This window comes from Sinocyclocheilus anshuiensis, unplaced genomic scaffold (genome assembly GCF_001515605.1).
Source record: "Sinocyclocheilus anshuiensis isolate Anshui unplaced genomic scaffold, SAMN03320099.WGS_v1.1 scaffold1237, whole genome shotgun sequence".
Classification (NCBI taxonomy): Eukaryota; Metazoa; Chordata; class Actinopteri; order Cypriniformes; family Cyprinidae; genus Sinocyclocheilus; species Sinocyclocheilus anshuiensis.
The window spans coordinates 385,980-399,970 of NW_015553581.1; the positions used below are offsets into that span (position 1 = coordinate 385,980).

General features: G+C 39.5%; 1 protein-coding gene across 2 annotated transcripts in view; it reads left to right on the forward strand.

Annotated features, from left to right (window-relative positions):
* Positions 1-46: 46 nt before the first annotated feature.
* The window catches only part of LOC107668372 (bone morphogenetic protein receptor type-2-like), a 71,837-nt gene continuing 57,892 nt past the window's right edge, over positions 47-13,991 (forward strand). For both annotated transcript variants that reach the window (XM_016460212.1, XM_016460213.1), the window contains exon 1: positions 47-984. In XM_016460212.1, coding sequence (XP_016315698.1) covers positions 906-984 — 79 coding nt within the window. In that variant the 5' untranslated portion in view covers positions 47-905. The remainder of the gene's footprint in view (positions 985-13,991) is intronic.

A 13,991-nucleotide genomic window follows, 5' to 3' on the forward strand; every position in this document is an offset into this window, starting at 1 on the left:
GAGAGAGAGAGAGAGAGAGAGAGAGAGAGAGCGAGAGATGGGGGTGGTGGAGGAGGAGGAGGACCAACTGCCCTTCATCTGTCTGCTCTAGGCGGAGCTGAAGTTACCAAGAGCGGCCGCGGGAGCTCGACGTGATCCGCGGGGCGATAATCATCCACACCGGGGGAAATGCGCTCATTTACCCGAGCAGACTCTGACCGGCGATCAGTTTACCGACCATCATCGACTGAGACTCACTGCGCTGTTTATAAAAGGCCTCTGTCGCTTTGGTTCGGACTCAATGTCGCTCCTGTTCGGGCCGCTTGAACCGACCGATGGGCTCGACGCCTTCTGTCGTAGATTTGCTTCAGTTCAGACATATTATTTTGGCATTAATGCAGGAATAACATCAGATAAAGCCAGGAAATGTCAGGCATGTCGTCAGCTCGTGAAACTAAACATCGACTGAAGCGGACTGACACGTAGAAACCTGACCCATATTAAGAAAGCCTACTCGAGCGTCTGGACCAGAACCTAATGCATCGAAACTAAATCTTGTTTATAAACACCGATAACAACCGAGACGCGATCACAGCAGGGTTTGAGACCTCTCTTAAAAGGCTGAAGACATGCGAGAAAGTGGATCACATACATTGCATTAAGTATAATCGCTCTAACTCCGAACCAGCATGGAGAAAATGTGTTTATAATCTATTTATCACAGCACACACAAACCCAAAGGCGTCTAAAATCATGCACTGCCTCCAAACCTTCATTTGCACGTCTAATTTCGGACTGTTCCCTCCGAGCACACGAGTTTGAACTTCGGTCGATAAAGAAGAAGGGGGAAAAAGAAAATCTGCTGGAACTTTTTTTTTTTTTTTTTGGAGCTGAACCCATCGAGAAACACCAGGACCATCATCAGTATGAGAGTGGGGATCCTAAACCGAACATCAGTGCTGTCACTGGGGCTGTGCTCAATGCTTCTGCTCAGTGCTGTGGCTGGTAAATATGCTTCAGAGCTACATTTCAAATATTTACCTTTGATATGTAACGTACAGAGTCCATGTTACATTATTTGCAGATTTAAGCGCATGTTGTTCATCAGAGTCACGCGTTGTTGCATGGACGCTGTAATGTGAAGTGAACTGAATCGGTTCACTGTACAAATGTGAACTGTCAGAAGTGTCGTGCTTTATATTGCTTCGCTGGTGTATTATTACCAAGAGATATGTTGTGTTGGATCTAGTTTCAATGTCAGTTTCATGGCTTGAAGGGGGTCTTCTGTGTGTTAGTCTAGTTTAGTTAAACCAAAGTGGATTTACTTTGAATTTGTCAGAAGTTACACAAACAGGTGCTTTTATTAGCCCTACTACTTGTAAAGAAACGGTAGAACTAAATCAGAGAATATCTCTGCATATATGCAGAACTTACTTGGTTATATATAGTATTACATGCACATATTTGTTTTAGAGCAGGTTTTGTGATGCAGTAATTAGTTTGTGTAGTCTTTACATTAGCACTGTGGTGAGCTGCATTTCCCCAAAACATTAATGTTTGGTGCAGCTGTGGTACCATAGCACAGTAATGGTGTCAAGTGGTAATATTATGGTCCACGTTTCTGAATTATTACCTTATTCATGCATTAATGTATTTACACGCTACTATGCCATAGCACTATCCTGGCACATGTCCTAAAAATCTCTGTATTTCCATTCATTGACTTTATTTATTGCGCTGTTTTGTCTGTATTTTGAATGTTTTTGTCTTTGTATGCAGCAAATGCATTGACAAAATGTCTCCTGGTATTAATCTAGACTGGTAGTTTTCAGTCAAAGTGAAAATGACCTGTAGCCTGTGATGTTTTATGGTGAATCCTGCTTTCGGTAGTTTGATGGCAGTGTAATTTACATTTACATTTACATTTAGTCATTTTGCAGACGCTTTTATCCAAAGCGACTTACAATTTGGGGATACATAAAGCAATTCTTCTTAAAGAGGCAAACAGATACAGGAAGTGCTTGTAATACCAAGTTTCTAGACATTGTTCAAATAAGTACAAGCTAGAAAGAGAAGGAATAAATAAAGAGAGATCTTTTTTTTTTTTTTTTATGATGATGAAGTCAAGTAGCTTCGAAAGAGATGAGTTTTCAGCTGTCGCTTGAAAATTGTCAGGGATTCAGCATTCCGGATAGGGGTGGGAAGATCGTTCCACCAGCCAGGAATGGTGAACGAGAATGTTCTGGAAAGTGATTTTGAGCCTCTCTGTGATGGTACCACAAGGCGTCGCTCACTAGCGGATCTCAGACTTCTGGAGGGGATGTAGATTCGTAGTAGTGAGTGGAAGTAGGCGGGTGCTGAGCCTGTGGCTGTTCTATATGCAAGCATCAATGTCTTGAACTTGATTCGAGCCGCGACCGGTAACCAGTGCAAGGAGATAAAGAGAGGTGTAACATGGGCTCTTTTGGGCTCGTTGAAGACCAGTCGTACCGCTGCATTCTGAATCATTTGTAGCTCAATCAATGACCTGAATGGTGTTTAAGACTATTAAACTGAAGTGGTTTGACTCTGCATTGGACAGTTACACAAGCAGGTGCTTTTGGGGATAACTAGAAAGAAATTTACAAGCAAAGTTTCTTGATGGTTGGTTTCACAATCAGATGTTTTTTTTTTCAGGCTGCTGGACATCTGGTTTATGAGGATTCAGAATACATAATTGCAAATATTGACTGGGCAGTTTTATTTGTGATAAATGCTGGCAGTAGTGTAGTGTAGGATCAAGTTGAAAGTAAGGCTGTGTGTATAGTATGTATATATCATCATTATCAGAGAGTGTGTTTTGTGTTCTTGTCTCTTGCATTCATACAGATCAGTTCGACCATGTTGTGTGTCGGCCATTAGAGCCTGTTTACCCAGTTGATATGGATATGCAGTTAGTCATCAGATCAGCGGCATGTGATATTGTACCATTGATTGTTTTGAGACCCTAGAAAAGCCCCTACAAATTGCAGGAATGTGATGGATGGATATATTTTCCCATGTTGTGTGCAATGATTCGTTCAAGCCTTTTCCCTAATCAAGCATCAATCACAAGTCATACAGAGTTTTGTGGGCTAGTGTTTAATTCTAACTCTGTCTCCACAGGTACAAGAGATTAGGGAGAGGATGGGAGGAGAAGGATGAAAGTGTCAGTTGTGCTATCCCTTAAAGGTGCATCCAATAATTTTCCCCAATTATAATGTTTTACTTGCATTAGAAAAAGACTCCAGTCATATGTAGCCTTGAAAAAGCTGTTTCATGGAGTGGGTTGCTCCCTCATGGAGGCTGCCATGTTGCGATCACATGAACAAATGTGTCATGCAATTTTAAAGAGTTCTGTGAACACTAATAATAACAATTTGTAAATATTTTGTTTACTTTTTTTGTTTGAAATAAATTCTGTTATTTTGAATTTTCTATTTATCAAAGAGTCTTGGAAAAAAATGTATCACAGTTTCTTAAAAAATATTAAAATTTATTACTATCAATGTTGAAAGTTTAGAAATGTTTCTTGAGCCCAAATAAGTTGTAACAATATTGTATAATATTACTGATTTTACTGCATTTTTTTATTAAATAAATGCAGCCTTGGTGAGCATAAGAGACAAATCAATAAAAAATCTCCCGAACCCAAACATTTGAACAGTAGTTTAGATGAATGTAAAGGAATACAACAAAAGTCAACCAGGCAGCTCTGATGAGAAATGGAAAAGCATGTCAATGTTGATTTGTCAGTATAAAGTCCAAGACCACTGGGATGAGTAAGAGCCAGCAAAATATAACCCAAACATTACTGAGTGCATCTTTAAGTTGAATGGAGAGCAAGATTCTGAGTTAGAGAATATTCCCTTTGGGAATATGCAGGATTTATATACAGCATGTGCTTTTCAAAACTCAGGATCTGTGATAACACAAAGCACCACATGATTTATTCCAATATGTCACTTTGACCTTAGAGTCTTGTAACCTTACTGAGGTACATTGATGTGACAGATGGTAATACCATGATCCACATTACTGAATGTTTACCATATTCAAATACTATGGTATGTACATGGTACTTCAAAGGACAGTGGTCCTATAATGGAACATGTTCAAAACGTTAATATTGCCATGGAACTTTGTTGTTAGTGCTGTTTGTTTTGTCAGTATTTTGTCTTTAAATGCAGCAAGTGCATCCACAAAATATTTCCCTTTATATTAATACAGATAGTTTCCGGTCATGCAAATAACCCCAGTATTATTTTTTTGAGAAAATAAAAAGCTAAAAGCAAAATGTTGTTTTTACGTTGTTATGAGTCATAACTTCAGCTATGATTTTCAATTTATGGTCTAATAAACCCCCACCCACAAATGGCACATTCATATCTCCCATGCAGTCCATCTCTAGAACGAAAGCTTCTTGGCAAATTCTTTCAGCTCCGTGTCATCGCCATACTGATTTTTCTTAGTTAAAGTAGCCTAATCGTACTAGGGTCACATATTCCACCATCATCTGTCCAGCCAACCAACATGTCCTGTGAGGAATGCACTTTCAGCTTTGCGGTTTTGACTACAGAGGTAAGACCACACAATGAGGTTACAATGGAGACAGACACAGTAATTAAAATGTGGTCTTCTTGTCCAACCATGCTGGTAAACCGGTTCGAGGGCTCATCACAAGCTAATTTTAAAGCCGTTAGGAGCTGCCACAGAGATTTAGATCTGAGTTAGACTCTGGATGGGTAGTTAGTTTCACTTGAGGGAGTTTAGCACTGTAATGCCACAGTTAGGCAGAAACCAGTGAGAGGATGGTTTGTCGAGCATGGAAAAGATTAAGATGAAGGGGACGCTGTGCTGTGTGTGAGAGTCATTACCCCATCTGTGACCGCTGTGAAAGCATGAAGCTATGGATCTTTTGCCACTCTGCTATGCCCATCAGCACTCATTACTCACACACTCACATATGTGTAACATGGCCATTAAGGCTCTGGTGATAGTTCATACGCAGTATTGGCACTTTTTAGAGACGACAGGCCGTGGTATGAGATTCTAGCCGGGCCATGAAGAGAGATATTGTGTTCTTGTTCAAGGACGTTCTGTGGAGCATCCAGTACTGTGCATCAATTACTGGATAATGGGCTGTGCACCATGTTAGAAACACGTCTTGACCTTAAGTCTTAAGTCTTAATCTTGCTGCCAAACTAGCAGCTTATTTCATGTACAGTGGCAGAATTCCTTAGGCTTTGCCATGTTTATTTCTATACAAAATACTATAGTAACTTTGAAAATGTTTTGGTACCATTTACATTGCATTTTTACATGCTTTTATCCAACGTAACTTTGAACACAAGTTTATAATACAGGATTATAATATTAAGTGTCTAATGAAGTATCTAATACATTTATTAGCACTCGTGCATGTTTTTAACTTGGTACAATCTAACACTGCTTTTTTGAATGTATATATCATGACAGTACCATGTTTTCTGTACATGTACCATGACAATACCATGGTTTTTAGTCAGGAAAATTAGTATGTCCATTTATTCTTGAAAGTACCTTGGAAAAACCATGTAAATAGTGGTACAAGAATGATAATAATCATCATATCGTGGGTCTTCAACAGGGGGTCTGCAGTGGCTAATTAATGTTTGTTCTTAAACTAATTTTTGTAAAAAATAAAAAAAAATTGTTAAACAAATTGTAATATTAAAGGGGTGGTTCACTGTTTTTTTTTCTAGGCTTGATTGTGTTTATGAGGTGCAGTCTAACATGTTAATGCTTCGTTTAAAAAAAAAAAAAAACATTATTTTTCACATAATTTACCTTTCTTCCACACCGCTCTGTCTCTTCTCTGAGAAACGCGCTGCTAATTTCCTGCTTTTATGAAGCCCCGCCCTCAGAAATAGGCGATGGGCTCTGATTGGTTAGCTAGCCCAGTGTGTTGTGATTGGCTAAAAACTGCCTTTAGTGCGCGTCTAGTATTTTTCAAATACTGTACATTATTGTAGGTCCTCTATGCCCCGCCTCTCTCAAACACATCGTTTTCAACAAAGCCCCCTCCTTTGACAAGCGCAGTCTGCTCTGATTGGCCAGCTGACCCAGTGCAATGTGATTGGCTGAACACCACAAGCACGCGTTGTACTCTTCTAGGTTCAAAAAACTGTCGTCCATAAAATGCGTTGCACAAATTCGAACATCTGGGTTGTGCTGTTCTGTTGTAAATAAATCTTAACCAATGATTCCTAATTGCATCTACTTCCGGAAGGCCAAATAAAGTGCTTTTGCTTTCGCACTGAATCACACAGCGTCTCCCTGACATGGCTGCATCAACACTGCTGCTGTTCCTGAAACCACGCCTTCTTTCTTTGCGTGCACATTTGGGTGGCATTATGCTAATATTTCCACATAGTGACGTAGATATGTGGGGGCGTGTTGGAACGAGCCGTTTTAGGTAGGCGTGGTTGACTCTTAACTTTTATAAAGAATATCTCTTTGGATTTGAGACTTTAGTCTTTGCAACTTTACAGATCTTCTTTATGCACCAAGAGCTTGTAACACTCCAAAGAGAAAGGAAAACTTGAAATCGCATCATATGACCCCTTTAATACAGTACGGTCACTGCTTGCCATGTTTAATGCTTCTCATAGCTATGTGAAAATAAGTGTATAAATGGAACAGTTCATTGAGTTAACCTTTAACTAACTACAATTTTAAAAGCATTAAAGTTTTGAAATTAAGTTAGCTTTAAAAAAAAAAGGCATAATTCACACAAAAATTTAAATTCTGTCATAATTTACTCACCCTCAGGTTGTTCCAAACCTGTATGAATTTCTTTCTTCTGAGAAATGTAAAAGAAGATATTTTGAAGAATGTTGATAATCAAACAGTTGATGGTCCTCACTGACTTCCATATTATAGACAAAAAAACAGTGGAAGTCAATGGGGACCAGAAATTGTTTGGTTACCCACATTTTTCAAAATATCTTCTTTGTTCCTTGTTCCTCAGAAGAGTGAAGGTCATACAGGTTTGGAACAACATGAGGGTGAATAAATTATAGCACAAATTTCAATTTTGGGTGAACTATCCCTTTAAGTATTAGTATTTGACTATACACATATGATTAAGTATTAGTATTTGACTCTATACAAATTTCTTTACACATTGTTATAGTCCAGGCTTAACGTACAACAATTATTTTTATACAAAATATAACCGGAGTTCCTTGCTCCATCTCGGTCTTAAAAAAAAAGTTGAACCCCCCCTCCCAGTATATGTCAGAAAACCTTAGCATTACCTTCTGATACCATCACGCTGTGCTTTTTTGTTAGGATGTGTTGCTACTTGAAGGTGTCTTTCTTTTAACATAAAATAAAAATTACACGCGGGGAAGTGAAGTTGGATGCCGTTCTGTAATTACCCAAATATATGATTTCAAACGTCTGGTCTTAATATAATTTCCTTTGAGATTTTCCGTCACTCTAATTTGAGCGTTTGATCAGCAAAGATAATTATCTTTGCGGAGTAATAAAACGAGTGCAAATTAGCACAGGCGTAACGCTCTTTGATATTTCCTGATATTTTCTTTGAAACACACCGTTTTCCAACCGCAGTGGCGTGTTTGTTGCCCTGTGTCTTACGTGTTTCCCCCCCTCCCCGTCTGCGTCTGCGAGCTCTGTCGGCCTTAAGGAATTTGCCCGTCTGTCTGTGGGGCAGGGCAGGAAGTAGGAGTTGGCTGTCTCACTGTCAAGCATTTCCACGTTTTTGATTTGTACTCTGATAGTGCTTCAGTATGGGCGTACTGTAGGCCTATGCATGTGTGCGGCACTGCTCAGCGCAGTATTGCATGTCATGTCAGTGCAGCATCTGTGTTTCATGCTGCAAGTATCACGTATATACAGCTGTCTGTAGCGTGACTCTTGAAAATAAAACGGCAAACGTACAGATTTTCCATTCTTGAAGTTCTCGGTTGTTTTTCGAAATGCATTTCCGCTTATTTGTGTGTTTTTCCATGTGTGTGAAGGGGTTTGGAGTGTGTAGCCCTGTGCTGGCAGGATTTAGACTAAACAATGTGTCTCTCGTTGGCTCCAGGGCCAGGCGGCTGGGTAAGGGGAGGAAAGAGAGAGAGACATTCCCTTGCGGTGACGCCAAACCCCCCCCACACATTCACACAGTGCCCTCCGTCTGCAGCTGAACTGATTGAATCTGAGACCCCTCCTCTGATAGACTCCCCCTCTTCCAAACGCAGTTCACACACTAATTGAAAAATCATTTCACTTCAGGAATGTAATGTGGCCCCTTTGCTGTTCTCCACGTTCGGTGGGGCAAAACACCCTATTCCGGCTCTCATTTCAATCTTGTTCTTTTTATGTGTCTCTAATCGCTCACGTCCCACCGGTTTCTAAGCTCCGCTTATTTCAGTGTTATTATTTTCCTCGCTTACTCCCGTCATAAAACTACAACTCTGGTTTATGGAGTCGTTGTGGTGCATTACAGTCCTTCAAAGTTGGATGGCGCACACTGTGGTGGAATAAACACACCAGTGCTTGATGTGAGCCAGTGCTCACCGGTACGTTGTTCTGGCAATTCTGCACCATGCTTTTCACAGTAACTGTAATAGTTTTTGCTTCTATCCCTGCTTGACAAGATAGTCTTTGTGTAGTGAGAGCAACGGGGCAGACTGTTTAGTCTTGCAAAGTGTTGACTGTTGTCAATAAATCTGGTACATGCTGTAGATTATTATGGACCTTAGTCAGGGTAGAAGTCATATTTAGGATGCGAATGAATTAGCAGGGATATCTCATTTGCAGCTAACCTCCTTAAAATCATTCCTGAAGGATTCCATAGTATTTAGTTTCTAAAATGATTAAATTATTTGATTTGCAGTTGTAAATACAGTTGCCCATTAACTTCCATCCAACATTTCATGATGTATTTGGCATATTAGAATGATTTCCGAAGGATCACTGAAGACTGGAGTAATGGCTGCTGAAAATTCATCTTTGCCATCACAGGAATAAATTACACATTAAAATCTATTCAGATAGAAAATGGTTATTTTAAATTGTAATATCATTTCACAATAACACTGTTTTTACTATATATTTGCAGCCTTGGTGAGCATAAGAGACTTCTTTCGAAAACTTTAAAAAATCTTACCGGCCCCAAACTTCTGAACGGTAGTGCATTCATTTTTTTATGCATTTAGCTTCTCTTGGGTAGCAAGAAGATCCCCAGTTCGAGTCCTGGCTGTGTGGAGTTTCCATGTTCTCCTTTTGTGTTGGAGTGGATGTCCTCTGTGTGCTGTTTTCCCCACAATCCAAAGACATGCATTGGACAAAATAAATTGCCCATAGGTGTGTGTGTGTGTGTGTGAGGACTGGCCAGGGTGTCCAGGGTGTTCCCCGTCTGTGGCCCAAGAAGCTGGGATAGGCTTCAGCATTCCCACGACCCTACAGAGGATACGCGGTTCGGAGAATGGATGGATGCAAAGATGTTCATAACCAGTAACCAGTAACTTTTGTGCTACCAACAATGTTTCTCATGATATTTCTTACAGAACTGAATTCTTACTGAAATAATTACATTTCACCAGGCATGCAGTGCAAATTATTTTATTTTGATCTGAATATGATTCTAAATAAAAAATAATGGGTCAAGCCCTCCCTAGCCGCCTTTCTCCAATATAAAGGTGTACATTAATCATCTAGTATTGTTTTTTTGAACACTGTGTGTGATGTTCACTGTGCTGCTGCTCTTATTCTAATCGACTTTAGAATTCAAACAGTAAAACTATTTCAATTAAATTTAACACCAGTAAATATTTAGTTAATCTAATAAGCTAAATTTGGCAGCAGTTAATATCAAAGCAAGTACCGGCACCTATTTTTTTCCCACTTTGAGCACCGAGATGCAAACACTCAACTCAAGCTAGCTCACATTAAAATGCATTGGCTTTCCTCTGGCTGTTTGCCACATTCAGTCCAGCGCTCTGTTCCTCTTTACCCCAGCTGTCTTTGAGCACCGTTGTGCCTGCTTTCAGAACCGCGCAGCAGTTTACTCTGTCGAGAAATAATAGATGCAACTTTGATGAATTGATTGGTTATGTCAAAGAATGATATGTGACCTGCTCAAAATTGCATTAAAATGGTGTGGGTTGTTCAAAATGGCATAATATTTCTAAGTAACTGCTATTATTATGTCAAGCTTCGCCGTTTGTTTTGCACAAATCAAGCAGGCACGAAATAAAATCTCCTTTGGACTTACATTTATTGCAATTCCTCTCCTTCACAGAGATACTGTGGTAAAGTTAATGTGTAAATACCTTTGAGTTGGACGAAGATGGGCATTAAGCAGACTTTACCCCACAAAGTTGAGCCACATTGCATTAGGAAAGCTTGGCGAGTGTCATAGTCACTCCAGCGGAGGGAGGGGGATCCATTCTCTTGCCAACAGCGCCTACATGTCTGGGTGGTGAGAGGCAAGTGCAAAACAGAGCTCTCTGGATGGGAGGTGTATTTGTGGAGGGGTATTTCAAAACCCTGGCACGGCTCTCTCTGTGGTCAGAGGCTCAATTCCGTAGCTTTTCGAGCTGCTCTCCACCACAGTCACAGGCAAACCTGACGAGCAAAGCCAGTGGGAAAAGTGAGGAGCAGACAAACCTGTCGGCCGTTAAACACCCCGATCTTGTTGGCATGTAGTTGTCGGTGCATGAAAGGATTGTATTGAAAGGTGTGCTGCATGTTAATGTGGGTTCGTTTTAAGGTAAACATTGTATAATTTTTTTTAAAAATGGTAATAATCCTGTCGTGTGGGTTTCTACCGAATTACAAACACACTTAATGCAGTTCTCTCACATTCGCTTGAGGTTGGTGAGCAAACATGCTTCGTCCCAGTGGAAGATGACTGTTGACACATTCAACATCAACATTAGCTCCGCGTCAGTGGCTTGACCTGGAGCCAAAGCCATCAACGATTTATGAATTCCAGCAAGCCGGATTCAAGATAATTTGTATAGTATTTAAGTTTTAATGAGATACAAGTTCAGCCCTCAGCTTCTGCTGGTGACAAAAATAGGTTGCCGCTGTCAGGCCCCTCGTGTGATTAATGTTGTCTGGACAGAGACGTGCAACTGCTTTAGAAACTAGGAGTTTGTAGACATGAGTAGTCCTGATGGTGTGTGTCCTCTTTCCACATGCTATGTCTTCGTCTAGAACGATGGCCAAAAACAAGAGTGAAACTAAAATGACAGGCAGGTCAATGACTTAAGTGTGTTTGTGATTTAAAAAAAAATGGACAAAACTTTAAAAAATCTAGTTTAAACACATACCAAGTTTTTAGAAATGTCCTTTTTGTATTCATGTTGGTTTCATATGGTTTTGAACAAGTATAATAGCATTTTCAACAAAAGTTTTCCTTTAATGCCTCTAAAAATGTCATTTGGTGTAACCATCATGTAAAAAGTAGTAACATGTATTTTCCTTGTATGTAAGTGTACACATCTTATTCATTATTATGAAAAATGTTTTAAACGCTTTTTTTTTTGTAATAAACATCATGAATTACTAATTCACCACATGACATTGCACAACTTGAACTAACCTTTCCTTGTCAAATTATCAGATATTTTAAGAAAATGATTGACCTTGACACATAGTCATGCTGGTTTGCAGGGGTACTTTCTATGATGTCATTTCCTGTTTTTTTTTTCCTGCATGTTGGTCACAGTTTTCATTTGATGTACAAATATTAATAAGCAGTGCAGCAGTTTTTATTTTTTTACTTCCGGAGAATTCAATTTCAAGCCATTTCAAACTCCCAAAATGAACTTCATTTTGGCCTGATTATGTTCTTAATGACGCCATATCAGTTCGTTCTTCGATTTCGTTTTTAAAGTATATCTGGGCCTTAAATGTTCATCATTGAAGAGGTCTATTCAAGTTGTTGTATGCATGCATTGTATTTTTAATTTTGAATGAAATAATAGAACGAAAATAACCGTCACGTTGTTGACCTATGCAGCGTATCACTTGCAGCACAATTGTGGCCTCTTTTGTTGGCATTGTCTTGAAACAGTATTGTTTTACAGGGCCTTGCCTGCTTTGTCTTCGGTCAGGTCATGTAGTACTCTCCTCCTCGTTTCTCCACAACCAGCCATGTGGCTAGTAAGGAATGTGGCGGCACTCATGTATCAAGGTCCTTCACCTTGATAATTAGCTTGAGGACGTGCAGGAGTGTCTTTAATTACTGTCTCTCTCTGTAATTGTCGAGGAAAGAGCCAGTCACTTAGTGTAAGTCATTGCGGTCGTCTCTGCAAGCTGTGGCTTTCTTTTTTATGAAGTAGGATCTTCTCGCAGCAGGTTCCCATAGTGACAGCGAAGGCCTGTGGTTACTGCATGTTCAGCGAGTTTTAATTCCCCCTACCGCCTTCACAAACCTCCTGATCCATTGCACAGATAATCTTGAACTTCCTCCTTACTGGTGATAGGTAAACAAGTCTGGAGATTGCTAATCTGGGCCCTGTAATGGGGCGTGATGGATGGAGACGCCATCTGGCCGAGCAGTGGTCTGATCTGCATGGTTTATTCCGCTTTTAGTCCATCTACTATTCAGTCAGTAGGATTAGAAAGTGTGGAATCTCTGTGAGATTTACATTACTGCACACAGCTGATCTGATATCTGTTCCAGCATTTCTCTCATGATAGTTGGTGAGATTTGGGTGACACTGGCAAAAAGCCACAAACTAGATGGGTTGAACTAGTGTGAGGGAGATTCAGTGGTCACAAGCTTCGCCTCTAAACCAGTTGTACAGGACAATGCAAGTGAAGCAGCTAGGGACGCAACGACGAATCCATCAAATCAGTAAAGGTGGATGATGAAAATAATCAACAGTGAGTTTCATTATTGATTAGCTGAATATGTTTTGTCACACTGAGAAGCAATGTCACTTTGCTGTAGTGAAAAATGCATTTAAAAACTAATTACTTGTGCCTTACCAGCCATGAAAATGTATAGTTTGCATTTTAAAAATGTAATTTTTTATAATAGAAGAAATATGCGTTTTAAGTATTAAAATATTCAAAAAGATAACATTTTTTATGAAAATAATGCAAAATATGTACTATGTATAATTTGATTTAAGATATAATAGAAGAAATATGCGTTTTAAGTATTAAAATATTCAAAAAGATAACATTTTTAATGAAAATAATGCAAAATATGTACTATGTATAATTTGATTTAAGAATTAAATATTTTTGTGCTGTATTTCTTTATATTTTGCGTATTTGTGACAAACAGCACAGGTCATTGTGTCACGTACAGCATCATATATGAGCTGGTTTCCATCTGTCTATCAAGAAGCATTGAGATTGGTTTTGGTGACTTAATGTGCGGTCACATTGTTTGTCAGATTTTCACAGACGAAATCTATTCATTTCAATAGGAATCCATACAATTGGAAAGATTTCGCAACGGGTTTGTTGTGTTAACCACCGTGAAAGCTGCTTGGCTTAGAAGTGACATTTGTGTGAACGGTGCTTCATCTTTCACTACACTATTGACAACAGACCTTTTTTTTTTTATCCATAACGTTTTGTCAAAATGTGACTGCACCTTTAATGTGAGGAATACTCTACAGAGGCGTGTGTCGATACCTGGAATTTTGGAGAAAAAAATAAAACAAAATCAATTGCTGGCATCACTGAGGGTCATTCTTGCAATTCAGTTCCAACCATGTATCCAGTGTAACTAGTGAGGAACTCACCATTTATTTGCCAAAGCCAAAAGGGGTTGTGTGAACAGTCTCACTCTCACTTCTTAATTTTGTCTTAATCTGTCTTAATTTTGACAATGTTTGCTATTGTCCACAGAGAGCCGGTACAGACTCTTCCCTCATGTATGATCCACACAGGGAGGGATCCACTGCTGTTTTAGGTCATTGTAATGGTGGAGTGTGTTGAAGACTGCAGTAACCGTGAGGCTGCTGATG